The sequence below is a fragment of the Beta vulgaris genome, chromosome 9 (genome assembly GCF_026745355.1).
Source record: "Beta vulgaris subsp. vulgaris cultivar EL10 chromosome 9, EL10.2, whole genome shotgun sequence".
Taxonomy (NCBI): Eukaryota; Viridiplantae; Streptophyta; class Magnoliopsida; order Caryophyllales; family Amaranthaceae; genus Beta; species Beta vulgaris.
In genome coordinates, this window is record NC_079210.1 from 25748743 (window position 1) to 25774492 (window position 25750).

The following is a 25750-nucleotide window of genomic DNA, read 5'->3' on the forward strand; positions in this document are numbered from 1 at the left end:
ATCAACAACACATATTGCTTCAAAGTAAGTCCGAACGTCCTAATTTACCATTGGTAATGACAAAAAAATTTGAAAAATAACATTTTAACCCAAGTTAAGTTCACCCATGTTTTTCTTTTCTACTTCTTAAAAGGAAAGCACACAACACCATGGAACTTTGGTGGCCCAAACAAATTCTGCCTAGATTGCGGTGCAAGGGTTTGGATAGAGGAACGAGTAAAAAGAGAGAAGGCCAAAGACCATCCGAAGTACAATATATGCTGCCAAAAAGGAAAAGTCAAACTGTCGCTGCTTAAAGAACCACCCCAGTACTGAAAGTCGCTCCTTGATCTTAACAATGGACATCAACAAAATTCAAGGATTGCATTAGAGCATACAACTCTATATTTGCATTCACATCAATGGGAGGCACGAGTGGAAAAAACGGAAGGGCTGCATTTTTTGAAAAACGCAGCCCTTCTTAGTGAAGGGCTGCGGTTAGCCCAAAAACCGCAGTCCTTCACTTACGAAGGGCTGCGGTCCATGCGAAAACTGCAACCCTTTTAGTGAAGGGCTGCGGTTTTTTAAAAATCGCAACCTTATAAGTAATAAAGGGCTGCGTTTTCTAAAAAAGCGCAGCCCTTTATGGGCTTTTTTAAAAAACAAATTTGAAAGGAATTAATTGCAGGCTTAACATATTAAGCGGGCTCATTCTCCTTCCTTTTCTCCTCTCCCTCATTCTCTCTCCTCTCTCACGTCCTTCCTTCTCCCTTCTCTCTCACCCTCCTTCCTCCTCCCTTCTCTCTCACCCTCCTTCCTCCTCCCTCCTTCCACAACAACAAATATTTGTTCTCTCCCACCCTCCGACGGCAGCGAATATTCGTTCCTTCTCCTCTTAATGAGGGTTCGTCGTTCGTTGACCTGCACCGCCTTGCCACGCCGCGCTGTTCCTCGTCGTTTGTTCGTTCTCTCTCACCCTCCGACGGTAGCGAATATTCGTTCCTTCTTCTCTCAATAAGTTTTTGCATACCAGGTTGCTATCCTTTTTATATTTATAATTTATTTGAGCATTAGTGTTACTAGACGTGGTTTTATTTTTCATTTTTTTTTTAGAAATTTCTAACATATGCTCCATCTGTTGTATTGGCTGATTATAGATGCCTTTGAAGGCAGCTGAGAGAGATGTTTATGAATTTTTTTCTAAAGCTGGCAAGGTAACAATGATTATTCACTAGTGGAAAAATAAGGAAGGACTGCGCTAAAAAAGGCCCTTAGGGCTGCGCTTTTTGACAGCGACCCTTTCAATAACAGCCCTTCACTTTTTAAGTAGGGCTGCGCTTTTTAGGTAAAAGCGCAACCCTTCCTACCAAAAAAAAAATAATAATTTTTTTTTTGACATTTTTTTACTCATATATTAATCTCACATTTTCTGAATTTTAACATTTGCATTAAACTTTAAAGTAAACCATCCAAATCCAGAAGAGAAGAAATTATAGATCTACAATGCAACTAAACCCAAATATACAAAAGAGAAAAAATTATAGATCTACAATGCAACTAAACCCAAAACAAAAAAAAAAAGAACGAAACGAAAATGAAAAAAAAGGAACAAAAACTAATATATAGAGGAGAAGAAATTATAGATTTGAAAATACAAGAACATTAATCAAAATAAAGATTAAGAAATTATAGATCTGAAAATACAAGAACATCAATCAAAAACTGCCTCCAAACATTGACCTAATAATGTTTAAATACGTAAAACAAAACCCTAATACATAATTAAGGAAATAATAAAATTCGAAAATACTTAAAATGCCTATTTGGAGCCTTAAACGAACTCGGATGGCTTAAAAAGCCTATACATCACATCATAGCGGTGAGTTTGACTCGTTGGCCCGTTCCGCTTCCGAAAAGGTGTCACAATAGGCAATCGGACTCTGTCGGCATGATTAGTGCAAATCATTTCAGGTTTTTTGTCGCATTTCTGGGAGTTTTTGAGAGAGAAGGAGGAAAGGGAGGTGGGACATGAGAGAGAAGGAGGAAAAGGGAGGAGGGACGTGAGAGAGGAGAGAGAGAGATAATATATTTGAAGCCCGCGAATTTTTTATTTCAAATTTTTTTAAAGAAAAGCGCAGCCCTTCACTTAGTAGGGCTGCGCTTGTAGAAAAGCGCAGCCCTTCTGAGTGTGAGAAGGGTTGCGCTTTTCCTAAAAACGCAGTCCTTCCTGCGCAGCCCTTCCTGCGCAGCCCTTCCTTTTTTTTCCCTAGTGATTAATGCTTTTGATGTTTTGATATTGATACTACACTATGTGTAATATTCATAATGTTTTTTCAAACGTGCTTAACTTATTTGCTGGTTTCTTGAGACATTTGTTTAGACTAGATAATATAGATACATGTAAATTATAATCTCTGAGAATCAAGACTTAGTTAGTCCTATCAAATAGTAATTTGTTCATCCGTCAAGTCTCATTTACAAAAGCGGAATCATGAGTTATACAACAGCTTCTCTTCAAGTATGTGTTGTGGTGACGTATTTGGTTCTAATTGTGGGTTTTGCTTGTGTATGAGACTTATGAGTGATTTTTCTAACAATCTGGTGCAAGTTGACTTGTTGTCAGCTGGCTGGAGAAAATATTGATCTTTCTCATTAGTTCTTCTTCCCCTCCTTCCTCCGTATGTGTGTTATGTTCTTGCAGGTGAGGGATGTCCGACTGATAATGGACCGAAACTCAAGGCGTTCGAAAGGGGTTGGGTATGTTTTTTCACTTTTTAGTAATTTGAGGTGCATGCATTGTTGATAATAGCTAGTAGGTTATGTTGTTTTAAGATGTAAGCTTGACTTTATTCTTAAATGAAATAGCAATGCGATAAAGATTTCCATGACGAGGGATGATGGGAATACCTTGCTCTCATGTTTAATCAATTCATGCAGCATTCTGATTTCTGAAGGTAGATGACATGAACCTGAGCCTACTTTTTATTTTTCTTCTTTGTCAGTCTCTAAGGACTTAGATTCATTGGTATAATGGTTATTGAATTATATTTTCATTCATCATTTCTGATTGGGAGTTGTTTCAATCTAGGTAAGTTTTATGTTGGATACATCATTGTAAAGGTGGGTCGCTGAAGAAACGCCATTCTAAGGTGATACATTCAAGGCTTTGAGAACAATCAAACATAAAAGGCTAGGTGGCCAAGTTAATTATTAGTTGTTCATACTGTTAACACCTAGCGCGAAATCAACATTTAGGCCTTGATTAAGGCCTTTTGCTATATAGCTACCTTCATTTCTCTGAAATTTTATACACATTGCTTGTTCTTTTCAGAAATTCGTCTTACAAACCTGGTAAAGTACTATGAGCAAGGGAAAAGGTCGGGTTATCTTTGCAATGCTTTTTCTGTTCAGTACTTGTATTGCATAATTAAACTACTTATGTACGTTTTCTCGATGTCCAAAAAAAAAAATATAAAAAAATTGAACTACTTGATATTTATTGTAAGGGGAAAATGGTGATTTTTTTAGAATTATAGGGTCTTTAAGTATTTAGAATGTTGAAAGCTATTTACTTGGAAAAAGGGAAGATCGAGATGAAAGGTTGGGCTTTGTGACTCCCTCATATTCAATGTAATACTGCCTCAATGGGAAATTTAGCAGACCCGTAGCGCATCTGTTTATGTTATTGGTTTTTTACCTTAATCCGGACTTGGTTTATTGAGCATTGTGTTATTTTTTGCCTGTTTGGTTTTCTATCTAACCATCTCTTGTAATTGAGAAATCAGATTCTTCAAAAGAAGCTCAACTTCAGCTTTCTCTCTTATGGATTTTGTTCACCACAATTTTATCTGAAATTCTTCGTAAGTCCTGCCTGATTTTTCTGCATATCGTATTATGTGGTAAACTTACATTGATTTCTCGTGATGAGATGCAGGTATATTGAATTTTATGATGCGATGTCCGTGCCAATGGCGATTGGTCTAACAGGTCAGCTACTCTTAGGCAGCCTATGATGGTCAAACCATCTGACAGGTCATGTATGGATTAAACTTAATCATGCTATTTAACATAAGCTTTTCATAGTGGGGCAATGTGTGCCAAAATTTTGTTCTATATACTTCAAGACCTTTTCTGTTTAGCATAAGCTTTATAATTCTGTTTAGTAAAACAATGCAAAAAAAAAAATTAATTTTTTTTTGGGTCAAAAGGGTTGCGGTTATGGTCAAAATTGCAGCCCTTTGTAACAAAGAAGGGGTGCGTTTGAGGCCCAAAACCGCAGCCCCTCCATATTGGAAGGGCTGCGGTTTTGGGCCTCAACCGCAGCCCTTAGTTGTGAAGGGCTGCTACGGAAAGGGCAGCAGGCCAAAAACGCAACCCTTAGGGCTGTTTTGACCGCAACCCTTCCGTTTTTTCCACTAGTGAGGGGAAGTAGACAGGAAAATTAATCGAGGAAGGGGTCCTTATATATTCAAAATCCTTGGTCAGAACTACCATAAGATTGGATCTTTGTTACCACCTAATGGAGAACAACCAAGATTCACCCTACTCTATGTGCACGATCCAAGCAATGAAGTAAGAAACGGGATCAGCTCATTGACGAACAATGCCCCAAGTGATCTCGACCCCCAAATAGTTGAGGGGCTTTCGAGAATGTTTGATGAGCACAATGAACTAGCCAAAGTTTTCAAATGGCTAGGGAGCGCTTCTCTGGTATCGATATGCAACCTGTGCAGGTTCGCTTAATTGCTACCCGTTCTAAAGATGGTAGACAATACAACCTACCAAGTAGAAATGAGTTGGCAGCATCGATTGTGGGTAACAATGACAATGAAAGAGGCCCCGAGATGTGATAGTAGAAGAGAAAAGTCACTGTCTCCAAAGGATATCAGAAAATCACCCAAGTTTCATGGCCCTACAATATCCACTCCTTTTTCCATATGGAGAACATGGGTACAGAATTGACATCCCACACAATGATTATGACGCCACAACTCGAAAAAAAAAACAACTGTCACCATGTGCTTTCTGCTTTATTGAAAGACTGAATGAGGCTCGCACACTGATTCTTTGTGGTCGTTTACGTCAACAATTGATAGTCGACGCATTCACATGCTTGCAACAAGTGAGGCTAGATTTTATACGCAACAACCAAAAGATAATTAGAAAGGATGTCCTTTGCGGGTTGACTGATTCTGTGTCCAGAGGGGATACAACAACAACTTCAATAGGGCGTCGAGTTATCTTACCCTCTTCATTCACTAGAGGTCCTAGATACATGGTGCAATACTATCAAGATGCAATGGCCATCTACTGATGGGTTGGACCACCTGACCTATCCATAACATTTACATGTAATCCGAAATGGCAAGAGATTACAGAATTCCTAGCAAGCATACCTGCAACGACCAGAAGATCGCCCGGATGTGGTGGCTCGAGTTTTAAAATCAAGCTTGATGAATTAATATGCGATCTCACTGTGAGAGAACACTTTGGAAAGACACTGGCATGTATATATAGATAGATATTATGCTATGTAACTATATGAATGCATAATTCAAAGTAAACAAAATAAATAAGACTTTTTTTTTAATCTTATGACGGTCATATACACCATTGAATTCCAAAAGAGGGGATTGCCGCATGCACACATTTTACTCTTCTTAGATTCGGAAGATAAGCCCTAATTAGCACTTGAAGACATAGACAAAATCATATTTGCAGAGCTACCAGACCCGAAAAATAACCCTTTGGGATATGAAATAGTGGTGCAAGCGATGATGCATGGAACTTGTGGATTAATGAATGAAAAATCTCCATGTGTGCAACATGGCCAATGTTCCAAATACTACCTAAAATCGTTTCGGGCAAAAACAACGCTTAGTGAAGAGGGTTACCTAGTTTATATGAGGCGTGATAATGGTCAAACGACAACCAAAAATGGTCAAACCAGTATGGTTTTAACACACACTTGACATATTTCCACTGTCTCAAAAAGTAAGAATACTTGAATACTGAGCAAAAATAGGTGTACGATAACATCCTTGAAGCTGTCTACCATAACAAAGGTCAAATCTTCTTTGTCTATGGTAGCGGGGGCACCGACAAGACTTATTTATGAAGAGCCTTAATGACAAAGCTACGCTCTTAAAATAGCATAGTACTTGCAGTGGCATCATCTGGCATAGCAACACTCTTATTAGTGTGAGGGAGTACAGCTCATTCCCGGTTGAAGATACGAATTGATCTCAACAAGGACTCGTGCTGCAACATTGAGCAAGGATCTGATCTCGCAGAACTCATAGGACAAACAAAACTAATAATATGGGATGAGTTCCCAATGGTACATAGGCATGCGTTAGAAGCATTAGACGGTACAATTCGAGATATAATGCAACTATATGACCCATCAGCAAAGGATAAAATATTTGGAGGCAAAACACTCGTCTTAGGAGGGGATTTCCGGCAAACACTGCCAGTTGTCCAAAATGGAGGCAGAGAAAAAATAGTTGATGCATCGATTAGCAAATCGACAACCATATGACCACAATGTACTGTCTACACCTTGAGGATTAACATGCGGCTCAGACAGACAAACAATGACAAGGATAATAGAGATCTTGCAGACTTCTGCAAATGGGTGCTAGATGTAGGAGATAGAAAGATAAAGGCAACCTCAAAGGAAGATGAGGAGGATCCTATGTCGATAGAAATACCCGAAGATCTGTTGATAAAGAGTGATGAAGATCCCATAGTTGCATTAGTGCATGAAGTTTACCCTGGAATATTGGAAAACCACATGGATCCAAGGTACCTCCAACAAAGGGAAATACTAGCTCCTAAAAATGAAATGGTGGACACCATAAACAAACACATTCAAGCACTGATTCCTGGAGAGGAGATGGTGTACAAGAGCGCAGATAGAGTGTGTCGAACAATGATAGGAGAAAGAAATCTCGAAGCATTGTACCCAACTGAGTTCCTTAATAGCCTTAAGTTCCCGGAGGTGCCAAATCATGAGATACACATAAAGGTGGGATGCCCTATTATGTTGTTGAGAAACATCAACCAAAGAGATGGCTTGTGTAATGGCACACGCCTTATCGCCACAAGATAACAACAAAGAGTCATAGAAGCACGCGTCATTACAGGTACAAAGCCAGGGGAGTTGGTAACTATACCAAGGGTGGAAATGTCACTATCTGATCAGAATTTGCCACTTACCCTAAAGAGGCATCAATTTCCAATAAAAGTAGTGTGCTTTGCAATGACAATCAACAAGAGCCAAGGGTAAACATTTGATCAAGTGGGTATGTACTTGCTAGAACTAGTATGCACGCATGGGCAGCTATATGTAGCCGTCTCAAGAGTCACTACACGTAAAGGATTGAAAATATGTATCCCGAGGACAGATGTCGAAGATCAGCATATTGCAATGACAAAAAAATGTAGTCTATAAAGAAATATTTAGAGATGTATAAAAATGAACTTATGTCAGGAGTATTTGTTATATAAAAACCGATGCCTACACTACATTTTCATAAATCATTCCAAAGTTTGTTTACTATATATTGTCACTCCCATATATACTTCTACATCTCCATATTCTTTTCTAAAGTATCCATGTCGTCCAGTTTACAATTAAACAATTGATATTTGATAATGCTCATACTAACCCTTTCTCATGTAGGATTCGTAACACTGATAAATGGAATCAAAAAGACAACATATTCTTGACTTGAAGCCCACATTTAGAGGGGGACCATTGGTGGCGCCAGTCATAAGAACATGGGATGTGGTGTACAACCAAAGCAACCCAAGTTCGTTTGACATGCTACTTTATGACGAATAGGTAAAATAAAATTACAGAAAAATAGTACTCTTCCTTAAACATAACATGTTCGGTTGTAATTTATTGAAGTTACTACTCATGAATATCCTACTTCGCGTTTGAGAATTAATGTAATGTGCCAACATGAACTGTACGAGATTGATATTTGAAAAAAGTAGAATTGATAATAAGTCCGTTAAAGTGAAAAAAAATCGAATGAGTAATGGAAAAAAAACCATATTGCTTAATAAACTATAACTAACACGAACAAAATATATAGGGAGGACTCATTGTAGCAACTGTGAGAAGAGACTTGATACCGGCTTAGAAAGATCAAATCTCAGAAGGAAAAATACACACTCTAAATAATTTTGAAGTTGCTAGAAACAACAAACAACACTTGCCCGTGAAAAATGACCTAATCATCAGGTTTACACCTTACACGACTATCTTTCAAGAACGAGAAACTCAAGCTACAACCCAGGATGAAGTATTTTTGATAAACCCACTTGATCGATTGAACGAACGAAACAACAAAAGTGACTACATCATAGGTAATTATTTATTAGGAAAAATGGATCAGAATACCCCCAACTTTGGGCGGTCCGCTTTTAATACCCCCAACTTTGGAGGTGGTCCGCCAAAAATGCACCATTTACCTGTTATGACCGGATGAACTGGTAAACCAAAAACCCCACCCCCTCTGCTCATCTCTCTCTCTCTCTCTCTCTCTCTCTCTCTCTCACCTCTCCTCATCCCCCACCCCCAACCCCCACTGCCACCTTCCTTCACCACCATTTATCTCTCCTCCCTACCACCTTCACTCCCACCAACAACCACCTCTGATTTCTCCCTTCTTTGTCTGTTCTCGACCACCTTCAACAACCACTCCGCTCTATCTTTCACCTCTTGCTTCGGTGCCGCCTCCTTCTTCAAGGCTGTGGTCTGTGGAGGCTCTCTCTGGGTCTCGTATGGTGGCAGTGAGTAGTGGTGGGTGGGCGGGAATTCGACGGGGTGGTGGGGGGAGGCTGCGAGGGTGGGGCTGGGGGGCTGCAAGGGTTAGGTTGGGCGTGGAGGAGAAGAGTTCGAAGGTGGTGGTTGGGCTAGGCGTGGAGGGGAGGGGTTCGAAGGTGGTGGTTGGGCTGGGCGTGGAGGGGAGGGGTTCGAAGGTGGTGGTTGGGCTAGGCATGGAGGGGAGGGGTTCAAAGGTGGTGGCTGGGGTTGGGGAGGAGGGGTTAATTCAAAGGTGGTCACTCGGGTGGGGGAGATTCTGGTGGGTGGCTGGGGTGGGGATGAGGTGTGGGACTGGTGGGAGGTCGTCATAGTGGTGGGCTGGTGGCTAGGTGGTGGTTGTAATGGAGGAAGAAGAAGTAAAGGATGAAATAAAAAAATTTACCTTGTTAACAGGTTACAAGTTATATGGGTGCATTTTTGGCAGACCACCTCCAAAGTTGGGGGTATTTAAAAATAATCGTAAGTTGAGGGTATTAAAAGCGGACCGCCCAAAGTTGGGGGTATTCTGATCCATTTTTCCTATTTATTAATGTATTATTTGCTATGCTAATTAGAAAACTAATTCATTATACTAACTGCATCTTTAACAACTTATACTCATTGGTTATTGATGTGCAAAATGCAGATGGTGTTGGCTTGTTAACTGGAGTTGAGGAAAAAACCTGGGTCAATGGAGGTGCAAACAAGAGTCCAATAAGAAGAATTTATATCGAAGATCCAAAGTAAGACACCCTCTTCCTTTAGTAAAAAAAGGATTTTAAACAAGAGATTCACTACCCTAATGTACTAATCAACTCATACAACAATTTGAAGGTGATAGTCACTTTGTGGGGAGCAAAAGCAGATTTGATTGGCACCGATAAAACAAAAGAGAACCTACAAAGTAGTAATCATCACTTTGACATAAGTGAATATGTACCAAGGTAAAAGAAAGAAAAACACAAACTCTTCATTCTCTATGTACTCAAACTTGAAAACCAAAAAAAGATATTGTAATGGGTTTTCCTTTAATAATCTTTCCATTAAATATAATCATCAACTTCCTCCTTATTTATCTTTGATGTTGATATTATTGAGATTTACGAAATTCAAACGGGTGAATGATGAAAATGACAAATACAATGTTCAAATTCGGGTAATTATTTTATAGTTTGACTTGAAGGCAAATGTTATTAGATTTCTAATTTCTTGTGTTTTGTTTATTCTCCCTTATACTACATTCAATTTGTTTGGAAAAATATATTAATATATCATCTGAATAAACAAATTATACTTTTAGTTTTTCTTAGCATTCATATGTTGCAATTATTCTTTTGGGTAGTTTGATTATCAAGGCCAATTTATGATATTTTCTTATTGAATAATTGAATTTGTAAGCTTAAAATTTTCTAAGTTTTAGTTTTTCTTAGCATTCACATGTCTTACAGGAAGATACCAACTGAACTCAAGTAGCGAAAAAAAAATATACTTCAACAAAGACATTCCGAAATCAGAAGGCTTTAAACAAAGGTACGTCATCAAAAACCCAATAATCATTCCAAATAATGTATTCTCCAAACAAACATTAATCCACACAAAAAACAACTAACAAAATCATGCATGCATAAAATAGGGGGGATGAAATGGAACCAATTAAAGCATTGCAGCCACACCCACATGAACTACCAGAACAAGTCATATTCCGGAACAGAAAAAATCTAGAACACATTTTGCAAAAGGACCCAGGAAATGGTAACATATGACTCATAACACACTAATCTAGGGTAGTTTTAAATTTTTTTTTTCAAATACCTCAATAAAAAAAATCTCAACTAAAAATCAAAACCTACAGGAGACTTTTACTTGCAGTGCCAAAAATTACAAGCATAGATCTTCACAAAAAATGGCATTACAACTCGTGCGACACATGCAACACTAGGCCAAGATCGATGAGACTTCTTATTGTACCAAGTGTGATGTCGTGGTCAAACACCCAAAGATAAGGTAAACAACCACTAACAAATTGATGGTTGACAATAAACTTTCTTACAGTGTTATCCAAACCATTAACACTAATTACTACAACATAATGTTAAAAAAACCTTTTTTTTGACAAGAAAAAGGAACCAAATTTATTACTCCTTCAAATCATTAAGTACAGCAGAGACAATTTCATGAGGAAAATCCTCCAACCAAACTCGTAAACCTTCAACCTCCAAGCTTAATTTAGCTAATACATGGGCAACATAGTTCCCCTGTCTTCTAACATGGCTGAAGCTAATACATGAACATTGAGAGGCTAACTTTAAGATATCTTGAGCCACCATGCCAAAGGGTGAAGCCTCAGACTTCCTCCCCCTAAGATGATTATACAACTTCAGGCTATCCACTTCCAGAATCAAAGATGTGTAGCCTGCCTCCAAGGCAATCTGCATCCCGTGACGAGCGCTAAGGGCCTCCGCCACTGCTGCATCCACTATCCCTTCCATTCTCATACTCGTAGCCATCACCACTTCCCCAGCACTGTCTCTAAGTACCCCTCCCAACCCGATCTTCTGAGAATGAGAAACTGCTGCGTCCGTATTCAGCTTATAAATCTCTAGTGGAGGAGGGCACTAGCATGAAGAAGGTGTGCACACACTTGGGATAATCTCTATACTTGCATTTGCTGCCACAAACTCTAGACTCCCCCTAACTTCCTTTTCAACAACATCCCTGCAATCCAGACGTTGTTTGTCAAAAACCCACCTGTTTCTAGCTAGCCATATGTGCCAACATACCATCCAAAATAAATTCCACCAATCATCCTCCAGATTGCACTTAGCAAGGTCCTCCACCCACTCACCAAATTTTCTGCACAAAACGTTCTCTACATCAACTCTAAGGGGGGACAAATACCACACTCTTCTTGCGTCCTCGCACTTCAGCAGCATATGTAGTATGGTTTCCTCTACACTACGACACTTTGGGCATATGACATCCACCCCTAAACCCCTCTTCGCCATATTTTCCATCACGGACAAGCCATTATGGATAGCTTTCCACCCGAACATTTTCACCTTTGGTGGAATACTTGAGTCCCATAGCCTACTCCACCTGCTATCTTTTTCGCTCCTTGACGTAGCAGGGATTTTCGCTCTTTTATCCATAAGTTCAATAAAATACGCACTCTGTAATCCCCCACAATTTTAAAGAATTTTCATAAATATATTAAAGTATTTATGTAGTTATATTTAAATCCAAATGAGTTTGGAAAATGATTTGACTTTTAAAAAGGGTTGACTATTTTAAAAGTCAACTAAAAATATTTTTCATAGCTTAATAAAATTTGTAATGTTTTAATTAAGCATGTTTTAATAAGAGTTTTAATTATTAAAAGATATTTGAAAAGGAAGCTTAATGGAATCGAAAGCCCAAAAGTGATAAAAAGGGAAAGGGTTATTTGATGACTAAAGTCCTAATGAGCCCATCTTATTAGTCATCAAAGTTTTATTTATTAAAATCTCTTTTCCTAAGCCCAAAAGGAAAAGCCTCTATTTAAATATCCTAAAAACCCAAATTTTACCCTACACACTTATTTCTCTCTTCCTTTCCACGTGATTCTCTCTCTACTCGGCGCTTTTTCTCTCTCTTCTCTTTTGTGCGTCGTTCTTCTTTCTTCTCAAAATTTTTCTTCTTCTTCAAGTAACGTTTCTTGTTGAACAAGAAACGTCACAAATCTTTTCAAGAACCAAGTATTGCTGCCGCCGGTCCTTTTGCTGCACTGCTGTCCGGGCCTTCCTTCTCCATTGTTGTGGTTGTTTTTTTCTTTCTTTCCTTCAAGATTCCATTAAAGTATAGTTTTTATATTATTTTATTATTTTAGCATGTTTAGATTTAAATTATTGTTTTATAGCAATATAATTTCGGCTATCATTATATATATTATAATAAATTTCAGATTTATTATTTAAGTTATTTTTAGTTTTATCATGAAATTATAGTTTTTAGGGTTTTTAATACTAGAAACTATATTATAAAGTATAAATCATGAGATTTGGTTAGTTATAATTTTATATGTATTAAATATATTTTCAGAAGATTTATAAATTTATAAATGCTGTAATTTCAGAAAATAAGTATTTTAAGGGTTTTAAATGATTTTTAATCACTAGAATAGTTGTACTATACTAGGGATTAAAAATAACGAAATTTACGTAAAAACGATTTTAAACACGTTTAAGGGGGTTTTGATCGTTTTAAAGTTGCTGTAAATTTTAGTTCAGAGATATTTATTTCATTATTTTATTTTCTAGGCGGAGATTTCGTAGTAGGAGACTTTTAGAGCGTAAAAGTGGCCTACAGATTTGTTTATACAAGGTACGTACATTGTCTACGTGCTATATGATTTAGAAGCATGATCTAAGATGTTTTATTTATTAGTATCATGTATAGGACTCTATTTGTTCATATATAGATTTACTGGAATTGTTTTACATGTTATTTGCTGTGTGCTACATGTAAACTGAAGTATTTATGAGTATAAATGTTTGTATGGAAGTTTGATGCAAGCAGATAAGTCAAGTTTATTATTAATTCGTGAGTGAATTAATGTAAGTTAGATTGAATCATGTTTTACATGGATTCTTGAGTATTATTATTATCTTATAAGAACCGTGGATCTTATTTGGTAAGTCACAAGTATACCTATATCAAGGTAAAGTTTATTGTTGGCTAGGTTCAACAAGCAAGTTAGTAAAGTATAAAAATAAGTTAAAGGAGTCTTGATTGATAAGTTGTGAACACTTGTTAATCCAAAGATAAAAAGGAATTCTGTTATGATTGTGTGATTATTTAGTTATGTGTTATTTGCTTGGTTGGTGTCAACACAAGTATTAAAATATATTCAATGTAAAGTGAAACGAGAATAGGTTATAGACTTTAGACTGGTGCACGTCTAGAGTTGGACACTAAGGGTTGGAGTACATGGTGGTAGCCCATGGCTTTTCTAGGATTGGATTAATCACCATTCCTCATTGGTTCAAAGGTTCCTCGATATCGCAGGTCATTTTGGAATATGTGGTAGCTCCCATTTTTCCTATTTTCAGGTTGAGACAACTCGTCCAATAACTATTGCATTTAACGAAATAAGTAAAGTTTAGAGTCTAGTTCAGTAAGAGTTGTCTGCAGATTATTATATGTTTTATTATTGTTTATTCCTGCAAGTTTTATTCTTGTAGTATCATGTTTAGGGTTATTTATGCCTGATATGTAGTACTCAGCTTTGCTGATTACGTGCTTGTTGTGTTTGTGATCATGCTTTGCCTATTGATCCTGTGGTGATCCTTCGGGGGAGCAAAGTCAAGACAGCATTGACATTACAGGTTCGCAGAGGCATCTCATTGGGAATCTGGAATGGAGAGACTCTTGTATTATTAGTAGCATTGTTTTCAGACAATAGTTTTAAGTTTGTGTGTGTGTTAGTTTCTGACATTGTTATTGGTTTCATAAGTTTTAATAAAGTTGTTTTAAAAGTTGTTTTCCGCTGCAAAATTCTGAGTAAGCTGAAACGTTATCACACGGGCGATAATGCCTGGGTAATTCTCTAAGGTTTATTATAAAAGTATTTTCTAGAAAAGAGAATTATCGGGGTGTTACACACTCCGAACCGTGAACCTCCCTTTTTATCATATTTCCACATCCAGGAATCACTCCAGCTATGCAATGGGATTGGGATTTTCTGAATGGCCTGAATTTCCCATGAGGATACTATATTCTCCAGTTGCTCAATATTCCATCTTCCCTCAGATATTAGTTCCTACATGAGCTGCGGACCCCCTGCCACCAGTCCTTCATTTCTATTCACAATGCGAGACATGGGTAGGTCAGGAACCCAGGGATCCCGCCATATATTCGTTGTTCTCCCATCTCCAATGACTCAACAAACACCCTTCGAGATCACATCCCTCACCGCTAATATTGATTTCCATGTGAAGCTGGCGCACGGACTGCAATTCACCTCAAGGAACTCTTTGTTCGGGAAGTATTTCCCTTTCAAAACACGAGCCATTAGAGACTCTGGCATAGTGAGCACTCTCCACGCTTGCTTGGCTAGCAATGCCCGGTTGAAAACCTCAAAATTTGAAACTCCAAGACCCCCATCTTTTTTTGACAAATACATTTTGTCCCATGCCACCCACGCCATCTTTTCCTCATCCCCCTTTTGTCCCCCAAAAAAATTACGACACATTCTTTCAATGCCTTCAATTATACTCTTCAGAATCTGAAAGCACTGCATTGCATATGTAGGAATTGCTTGGGCTACAGCCTTTAATAACACCTCTCTTCCTGCTTGCGAAAGAAGTTGACCTTTCCACCCTTTAAGCTTTTTCCACACCCGATCCTGAATAATCTGGAAAATTCTTTTCTTAGAGCTCCCAATGAAAGTCGGAAGACCCAAATATTTATCATGTCTCTCTACAGCCTTAAAAGCTAACTTCATCTGAAAAATATTAATCTTTTCTGGCTCAATGTTTCGACTATAGGACATTTCAGATTTCTCCATATTCAGTTTCTGTCCAGATGCTGCTTCGTAGATAGAAAGGAATTCTAGCACATGCTCCACCTCTTCTTCTATGGCTCGGATCAATAACAAACTGTCATCAGCAAAAAAGAGATGAGAGATAGGGCTGACCCTTCTGCCAATCTTCACCCCATGGATCAAATTTTCTTTTTCAGCGTTTCTAGTGAGTGTTGACAACCCTTCTGCGCACAACACAAATAGAAAGGGTGACAATGGATCTCCCTGCCTGAGACCCCGTTGAGGTTTAAAAGACCTCGAGGGTTGGCCATTTACACTAGTAGAATAAATGCCATTTGCTGCGGTCAAGAAGTGGTCTATTGCGGCGGTTTTGGACGCGCAGCAATTAAGGGCGCAGCAATAGGTAATTAATATATTGCTGCGGTTTTAAACCGCAGCAATATTTGAACATATTGCTGCGGTTTCTAGGTGAAACCGCAGCAATATAATAATTTAATATCAGACTTATAATACATCTATTGTTGCGGTTCCTAGTCAAAACCGCAGCAATAGGTACTGGTACAGGTAAATTTTTTTTTTTTTTTTTTTTTTTTTTTTTTTTTTTGCATTTTGCCATTAAATTTGAAAGACAAAAAACTATAAGAAAATAAAACATTACTGCTTGAAATTAATAACAAAAAATTATTATACAAAATTCAAAAACATAAAAAATACAAAAAAACAGATTGAAATATATTATTAGAATATATTTAAGGCAGATTGTAAAAAAGTTAAAATTATAGTAAAAAAAACAGAACTAAAAAAAAAAATTTAACAATTATCATAAAAAAAAACACCCAGCAAAAGAATAGAAATGTAACTCCAAAAAAACTATAAGAAAAAATACATACTACTATAATATAGTAATATCATATAACAATAGATCTGAAAGTAATCGTATACAAATAATTGCAAAACTATTATAATAACAACAATCACAACAATAACAACATCTCTTAAAAAAAAAAAACAGAAATTCCACGAAGGACTGGACTGCGAGCAGAACGAAATGAAACGGTCGACGAAGGACGAATTGGAACGACGAACCGCCGCACGAACACGAAGGACTGGACCGCGAGTAGAACGAAGTGAAACGGCCGACGAAGGACGAACTGGAACGACGAACCGTCGCACGAACGACGAAGAACTGGACCTCTACACGAACGACGAATACTGGACCGCCGCACGAACGACGAAGGACTGGACCGACGAACGAATTGGGACGACGAACGAACTGGAACGACCGAACGACGCAGATTTGGTTTCGCCGGCAAGGAACAACGACGGGAGGCTTGAAACTGATGTCGTGGGTGGTTAAATCTGAGAGGAGAGAGAGAGGGAGAGAGGAGAGAGATATGCGTGAGTTTGAGAAGAGAGAGAGAGGAGAGTGAGGAGAGAGGGAGGCGTGAGAGGGAGAGTGAGAGATGTGGGCGCCTGAGTGGTTTCTTTAGGGTTTAGCGAGAAAGGGGCCATTTTAAATATTATTAAATAATATGGGGAGTCTAATATTGCTGCGGTTTCCACGTAGGACCGCAGCAATATATTAAAAAAAAATATTGCTGCGGTCCTACGTGGAAACCGCAACAATATTAACTGTTCAGGGGCCCACATTATTTTTAAAAAGTGTCAGTTAGACAATATTGCTGCGGTTTTAGGCGGGAACCGCAGCAATATTGTCAATTTCTATTTTTTCTTTTTTTTTGCGTGTTATATTGCTGCGTATAGGTAAAACCGCAGCAATATCACCGCAGCAAATAGCATTTATTCTACTAGTGTTACTAGAACCGAAAGGGTTGCCGAAGACACACATTTCATCACCAGTGTTATAAATCGAGTCAGGAAACCCAATTTATACATCATTTTCTCCAGGAACGACCATTCAACTCTGTTGTAGGCCTTGCTTATGTCTAATTTTAGGCCTAAATAACCCTTTTTCCCCTTAGTCTTCTTTCTTAAATAGTGAAAACACTCATAAGCAACAAGAACATTGTCAGTGATCAATCTGCCAGGAAACAAATCCACTTTGACTGTCATGAATAACCTCCGGTAATACTAACTTTAGGCGATTGGCTAGAACTTTTGCAACAATTTTATACATGACGTTACAGAGACTAATTGGGTGAAAATCACCTGGGGACTCACAATGTTTTTTCTTCGGGATAAGCACTATATGAGTCTGATTCACATCACCAATGTTATCCACCCCATTTAGGAAATTCAAAACTTTGTTTGTTACATCTTTCCCTACAATCTCCCAGAATGTCTGATAAAAAGAGCGTTCATACCGTCAGGACCGGGTGCTTTATTTGGGTGCATCTGTGAAAGGGCCATCTTCACCTCATCTCTTGTGAAGGGGGCTGCTAACATATTACCCATGTCGTCATCCACCAGGGGCTGCACAAGGTTCACTACAGGGTCCGAATCACAAATATTTCCGAGTTAAACAACGTCTCGAAGAAAGTTACAAAACAATCAGTTATTTTCTCTTCCTCATCAAACCATGTACCTGCTTCGTCCATCAATCTCGACACTCTATTACGCTGCTCCCTCTGGTTGGCCTTTTGAATTTTTTTTTTTTGTGTTTTTGTCACCACTAACCAACCAATCTTGTCTACTACTGTAACAGGTTGGTTTTAAATAAAAGATTTATTAAATACTTATTATAATGATTAAGTTAATTATGTTCTAGATTTTCATATTTTATTTATTGAAACTGTAACAGGTTCATATTATTTCTCGCTTTAGCGTTGTCCTATTTTTAAAAGGAACTTTGCCGGATTTTCTGTAGAAATTTATGAGAATAGAGTCTGAGAATCAGAGCATAGTTATAATAGTTAATTTATTTGAATAGAGTTGGGAATTGAGTTCCACACTCTCCGATGTAGTTCGGTGAGTGTGATGGTAATAGTTCGGGTTATCTCGACCAGAGCTTCTTTCGCTGTGCTTAATCCTCTCTAAGCTGGTCGGGAGAATTCGGGCTGTTACAAGTGGTATCAGAGCTTGAGTAGTTTTTGGATACGCTGTGATCTTCACATCATAGTGTAGGGGTTGAATATAGGTCTAATGAACTGACTAAAGAGTTAGGTGTAAATGAATCAAGCCGTATGAGTGTTTGCGCTTATGCGTGTGCTATATGGATCTATTTATATGTATAGGTATTACATGTGTGTATATTTGCAAATGTGTATCATGTTATCTTGTTATGACTCGATTGTCTCTGATATTATTTACCTAAAAGTGTTTATTTCGAGAAAACCTATATGATTTGCTTAAGTAAATGATTTTCAAACGAGATCTCTACAAATGGGATGATTGAAATCCAATGCCAACAAGTTTGCCCCTTCTGTTTTCTTTGCTCCTTGATATTGTAGAGTCAAGTCGAAGTAGAGAATTTCTTTGCTCCTTGATTTCGCGAATCAAGTTGAAGTAGAGATACAAAAGATGATGGTAGAATGGAGGCTGGACGTCTAATGTCTTTGGAGTTTGAGATTTTGGTTTTCTGAGTATAATTATTTGCAAGTTTCGAGGACGAAACTTTTGATAAGGGTGGTAGTATGTAACAGGTTGGTTTTAAATAAAAGATTTATTAAATACTTATTATAATGATTAAGTTAATTATGTTCTAGATTTTCATATTTTATTTATTGAAACTGTAACAGGTTCATATTATTTCTCGCTTTAGCGTTGTCCTATTTTTAAAAGGAACTTTGCCGGATTTTCTGTAGAAATTTATGAGAATAGAGTCTGAGAATCAGAGCATAGTTATAATAGTTAATTTATTTGAATAGAGTTGGGAATTGAGTTCCACACTCTCCGATGTAGTTCGGTGAGTGTGATGGTAATAGTTCGGGTTATCTCGACCAGAGCTTCTTTCGCTGTGCTTAATCCTCTCTAAGCTGGTCGGGAGAATTCGGGCTGTTACAACTACGTTGCTTCCAATACACTTCCTCTTTCTTTTCTAATTCATCCATTCTACCATCTATCATTTTCATTTGCTCAATCACTTCCGGAGTCGGCTCTTCTTCCATTAGTTTCTGCATCTCACATTGGCATACTCGAATTTGTTTGGCAGTGTTACCAAAAGTACGGAGACTTCACGTACCCAACTTATGTGTTGTGCGCATCAGGGTTACAGCAGCATCTTCGCCCTTTCGCCAAGCTTCACTGACCACACTCTTACTCTCCTCTTTTCGCAGCCACATGGCTTCAAAGCGGAACAGCTTCTTCCGCCTCTGTCATCTCCCCACTTCTTGATAATCTCGCATACATAACAATAAGGGAAGATGGTCCGACTTCCTTCTGGTTAAGTGAGACACAAAGGATCCCGGGTATTGTGTTTTCCACATCTCATTGGCTAAGAATCTGTCCAGCCGCTCTTGGATATTTGCTTCGCCCCCTCTATTATTCGACCATGTACAGTCATACCCTATGTACCCCATGTCCACAAACTCACATGTTTCCACAGCACTTCTTAATATATTTGCTTCATTAATATTGAATCCATCCCCTCCTTGTTTCTCACTACTTGTTAACATAAGATTGAAATCCCCGCCGCAAAGCCACGACATCACTCTCACACTAGCTAAGGCTTTTAGGAGAGCCCCCGTTTTCTCCTTATTTTCCTCCTCGGGAAATCCATATACACCCTAAAATCGCCACTCTCCTTTGATGGTATCTTCCACTGTTACATCAATGTGGTTGTGTGACATAGAGGCCAACTGAATAGTTGTCCCATTATTCCACAACAGAGCCAAGCCTCCTTTTCTTTTTCTCCCTTCACCCTCACAGTCCACCACTATCATACAATCAATTCTGATCTTTCTACGAACTTCCTCCATCTCTTTTTTTTTCAGTTTTGTTTCAGATAAAAAAATAATTCGGGGGGTTTATGAGGAGATTAATCTCCTTAAAGCATGAACTGCAGAGGGGCTCCCCAACCCTCTACAATTCCATGAAAGGATGTATCTCATTGACACCCAAGAGCCCAGTTTGTGGGGCCCGCCACTTATTCATCATCAGCATTAACATCTTCCGTACTAATAAGAGGTAGAGTCATCCCCATTTTTTTTTAAAGCTCGCATCTCTTCTATCTCCGTTAAGTCAACTTCACTACCATCCCTTCCTCTACTCTTTCTTTTAATCCCCACAGTTTCCTCTCCCTCCTTCTTTTTATCACCACTTTTGACTCCCACTCTCTTCCATTTCCTTACTAACTTTTTAGTGGTTGTATCCCCCTGTAGCAGCTGCTCACAAACACTACTATGATCCTCCTCAACCTGATTCGCCTGCCGCTCTTGATTGAGTTGATCCATATTATGACTATCATCCCTCTCTAAGGGATGGTCTGATTCACCTCCTTGCTTCTTTGCCACCCTCTTTTAGCTCCAATCTCATCATCCTTGCTACCATATCCTCCACTCCTACATGCTCCATCTCACTGCGTTTTTCCTTTGGTTTGGTGATGAAAAGGGCCTTAGCGCATGAACGGGCCTTCAACGAATCATTGCTATCCACCCCTACATTACCGACTTTCCACGACGACGCTTTCAACCACCCTCCAAATTTTATCTCCTGCTCTTCGTTATCACCATCATCATCACAATCCTTTGTACCATGCCCCACTTTTCCACAGAAGAAACAGAAAAGAGGGGGCCGTTCGTACTTAACCTTAAAGCATTCTTCCACCCCAGTCTTCATTTTAACTTTAACATGCGTGGTCAAAGGCTTATTCACATTGTGCAATACGCGAATTCGGATGGATTTGTCAATACCCCATGCCTTCGAATTATCCATCTTTACGAAAGTCCCTATTTTATCACCGATTGCTTTCACGTTCGCCATATTTAGTCGGCCCTTAAATGGTAAATTATAAACTCTCGCCCAGATCGGAAAATGTGAGTTGTAGATCAGACGATTTACAATTACCTTTAACTTCATCCAGAAGAATTACATGCCTATCAAAGTGCCAGGGTCGGCCTTCTAGGACCTTCTGTTTATCCCTCCAGTGATGAAATTGAAACACGTAAAGGTTCTTCCCCATGTTATTAATGTCAATGTCGTGTTTTGGTTGCCACACATTCTTCATCGTGGTGATAAAAGCGTTTTGATTAACGTGTCTTTCTGTCCAGATTTGCCTAACCAATCCTAATTCAACTCTTGCTTCCTCCTCCTCTGATCCTTCATCAATCCATTCAATCGGTTCAACCTGCTCTTCATTTTTTTGTGTTTTTGTCATCAAGTCTCCGTCATTTGTCTGTGATAACTGTCCCCGAATCATAATTGTGGGTTCCTTTAGTGAAGAAACGTTATCTCCCTCGTTGTCATCACTCATGATTGCAAAGAACACTCTCGAAAAAGACGAGAAACAACCCTCAATTGAGGAACCCTAGTATCTAGACTAGTAAAACCCTCCCAAGGAAACCCTAGAGGGAACTTCACACCAAAAAACTAATGACTTAATGATGCTTTTCTTCATAACTTTATGATCTTATACAATAGTCATTTAACTTGTGTTCTATGCAAAGCTTGACTTTGCTTGCTTGACTTGCCTCTCCTCTCCAATCTCATGACTAATAAATTACTATGTTTACCTCTTCAGAACTACAGGTATCTTGACATCGATGACGGGAGTGCATGTGTTCCACTCGCATTATTCGATAAAGAAGCTGAAAGAGTTATTGGGAGCCCAGTGAACAAGTTGTTGGATTTGCAGAAAAAGGTAATATGAAAATTTAGAAATACCACGCCAATTTGAAAGATTTTGCCTCTTTGTACTTGGTTTTGGCAACACGAGGAATTCTTGACGCATCTGTGATTCAGATAGAAAAATAGGAGAATATAGAAAGTATAGAAGAAGTAGAGAGAATAAAGGAGAGAGATAGAGAGATTTAGAGCTTATAATGTGTTTGTTATCTAAATGATCATTACAATGAGTCTTTACTCATATTTATACAATTTCGTAGAGAAACACTAGTAGAATAAATGCTTATTGCTGCGAATGAAAAGTGGCCTATTGCAACGGTTTTAGCCGCGCAACAATTAAGGGGGCAGCAATAGGTAATAATTATATTGCTGCGGTTTTAAACCGCAGCAATATAACAACATATTGCTGCGGTTCCTACCTAAAACCGCAGCAATATGCTTTTTTTTATTGAAAAAAATAAAAGATATTGCTGCGGTTCCTACCCAAAACCGCAGCAATATGGCCTGGTACAGGTAAATTTTTTTTTTTTTGCATTTTGTACTAAAATTTGAAATATTAAAATCAGCTCACTAACCCATCCACTATCTACCAAATTCGCAGATGAACTTAAAATAAAATGACATATGAATCTCATTAATATATAAAAATAAAAAAAGCTAGTTACATAAAAAATACAAAAAATCAAAAAGTAATATAAAAAAGCAAAAATAAAAAAAACAAAATTACAACTAAATAACTAATAACAAAAATACAATGAAAACAAAAAAGAAACTGAAAAAAAAGAAATTGAAAATAAAAAGATCCTAAAACAAAACTGAAAAATCGCGAAGGAAGACCCGGATTTCGTGAAGGAAACCACAACCCACGAGATGAGTTTCAGTGGATCTAAAACAAAATTGAAAAATCGCGAAGGAAGAACCAGATTTCGCGAAGGAAGCCACGAGCCACGAACCGGTTATAGTAGATCTGCGGCGAAGAGAGATCTGCGGTACAGAGGAGGAACGTGCGGCGAAGGCGGCTGAAGCGACTGATCTGACGACTTCGCGTGCGACGACGATGGTGGCTGAGATCTGACGACTTCGCGTGGGACGACGGCCGACGACTCGAAGGGAGAAGACAAACGGCCGATGACTGGAAGGGCGTTGAATCTGGCGAACGGTCGTGGTTGAAGACGACCGGAACTCTGAAGAGAGAGAGGAAGAGAGAAATTCTGAAGAGTGGGCGTGAAATGAGAGAGGGTAGAGAGGAGAGAGAGAGGGGAAGAGAGAAATTCTGAAGAGGGCATGAAATGAGAGAGGGTAGAGAGGAGAGAGAGAGAGAGGAAGAGAGATATTCTGAAGAGGGCGTGAAATGAGAGAAGGGTAGAGAGGAGGGATTAAAACCCTAGAATTTTTTTATTATTAAATTTTAAACCCTATTGCTGCGGTTTCTTTTATGAACCGCAGCAATAGGTTCAAATAATAGTTTTTAAAATTATTTTAATATATTACTACGGTTTTTGTCAGAAACCGCAGCAATATATTTGGTCAAATATTCAAAAAATTTCAAAAAAATTTCGTCTAAACCATATTGTTGTGGTTTTCTGACGAAACCGCAACAATATGGTTATTTTATATTTTTATTTTTCTTTTTATGTGATATGTTGCTGCGTATGGGTAAAACCGCAGCAATATCACCGCAGCAATAAGCAATTATTATACTAGTGAAAAGCTAAATGTTTAAATAGGGAAAAGTAGTTATAAGTTATAACAGAATTCAACTTTCTGTTATGGACTAAAGTTGGCACCAAAAACCCTTTTTGCTTTATTTAGTACTTCTTAAAATACTTATATTCTGTACATGGCCAAAACTTAAAGTTCCATGTTCTACACACTTTTTGAAAAAGAACCATGATTTATAGCCTAATTGACATAACTATGTAATTGAGTAATAAATAATTTCTTAAGAAGTTGTTTGTTAACTTAGTGAGTTTCTTGATTGACAAGAAAATGGCAATGAGAAGGTGACAAACTAGCTACAAATTTGTATTAGAAAACAATTTGCGTCAGGGTCAAGCACAACACAAGGAGTGAGACAACTGAACTGATTTGCCAAAGGACATTTGAGACAAACTACCAGCTAGAAAAATCGTACAAGGAACAACAACACAAAGAAATGGCAAGCATTATAATAGGATAAACCAACAAAATAAATTAATTTATTGCCGTAAACGATTAACACATACATGATATTTCATAATTGTAGGAGAAAGGCCAAGATGCAGACATCATAAATGCAAAAAATCCCACAGTTGTCGAAACGGGAGCCAAGGAAGCCAAGTACTCGATGACAGTGGTGAAGACACACATATAGAAACTCAATTCCTTGGTGAGCCAACGCAAACTGAAGAAGCAGAAAATACCACAAAAAAGAGGAACATAAACATTGTGTAAGACATTACACTCACAAAATCAATACAAATGATTACCATGACAACCATTACAAAAACTAACACCTGTATTATACATATAACAAAAATGCAGGGAAGAAGATCAACAGGACAACTCAACCGCCAAAAAGTAGCCAACCAAGTATATAGCAAAGCTCGATTTGAAGCAACAACCAAAAAGATTATGATGCTTAGCTACTACAATAAGAGCATTATCTGCCAAAAAAATTGGTATGCACTTTATGATTTTTTCATATTGGTTTAACATACACTTGACATATTTCCATTGTCTCAAAAGTAAGAATGACAATGAATTCTAGTCAAGATTATCCAGTGCATAGCGCAACTTACTAACTACATGGTATTACAAATGATAAACACACAAGTTAAACCATACAAAAATATTAACAGTAACCCCCGGGGCATAACCCGGGCCACACACTAGTTACTCCACTAGAATTGTCCAATGTGTACATAAGTCATGTCAATTAACAAAAGTAAAATCAGCTTGCAACAAGATTTAAGCTCATGACCTTTTGCTATTATGCATACCTCAATTACCATCTCAACCAACTTTTAATCATGCTTTAAGTGTCCACATTATTATATTTTTACATTTTAAATGTTGAGTTTTCCTTGATATATTGTAATGGGAATGGGAAAAAATACATATAAAGTTCGGAAAATAATACCAACCCGGAGTAAAACTCGGGCCCAAAGACTAGATTTATAGTATTAAGGGTTCATGTAGTGCTCGGATCCTCGGATAATGTTTCACATTGGTGGCCTCTTCGACTCTTCCTTAAGAATATCACTTTTTTTCTTCAGCTAAATTGAGTCAGTCATGACTCGTCATTGTGACGTGTCAAGCTAGTAAAAGACGAGCTTTGCTATTTGCCACCTTATAATTTCTTAGAAACATCCTAAAGATATACTTTTATACATTATTCTATGCCTCATTTTAATTTTTTTTTTTCTCTCCCATAATCCCATTCCCTCACCCTCTTTTAACTTTCTTGCACTACTTCCATCTTCCTGACTTCAAATATGCTGCTAGAGTTTTTGTCTCGCCTATGATGATGCCAGATCTCGTTAGAGACTTCCCCCACTAACATGTTTTTTTAAAAAAAATTATTGCACATAGAGGCGTCCATAAAAACCGCCTAACCTTTAGTCTGAGCGTCCTATTTAGGCGCCTCGACTAGTAAGAGCGTCAACTTTAGGCGCTTGACATCAATGTGGGCGTCTTCTTTATGCGCT

General features: G+C 38.1%; 1 protein-coding gene and 1 long non-coding RNA gene across 2 annotated transcripts; both read left to right on the forward strand.

Moving 5' to 3' along the window:
* Positions 1-425: 425 nt before the first annotated feature.
* Positions 426-2924, forward strand: LOC104883296 (uncharacterized). The gene is made up of 3 exons (XR_788537.4): positions 426-1193; positions 2681-2736; positions 2845-2924. It is a non-coding gene; the product is annotated as an uncharacterized LOC104883296 (long non-coding RNA).
* A 3629-nt stretch (positions 2925-6553) lies between these two features.
* On the forward strand, positions 6554-7093 carry LOC125493551 (uncharacterized). Its single transcript, XM_048637008.1, has one exon. It carries the CDS (start codon positions 6554-6556, stop codon positions 7091-7093), a length of 540 nt encoding a protein of 179 aa, XP_048492965.1.
* Positions 7094-25750: the final 18657 nt, after the last annotated feature.

What these genes read in the sequence shown, in the direction of transcription:
- LOC125493551 (XM_048637008.1), top strand. Translation starts at nt 6,554, where the DNA reads ATGCGGCTCAGACAGACAAACAATGACAAGGATAATAGAGATCTTGCA.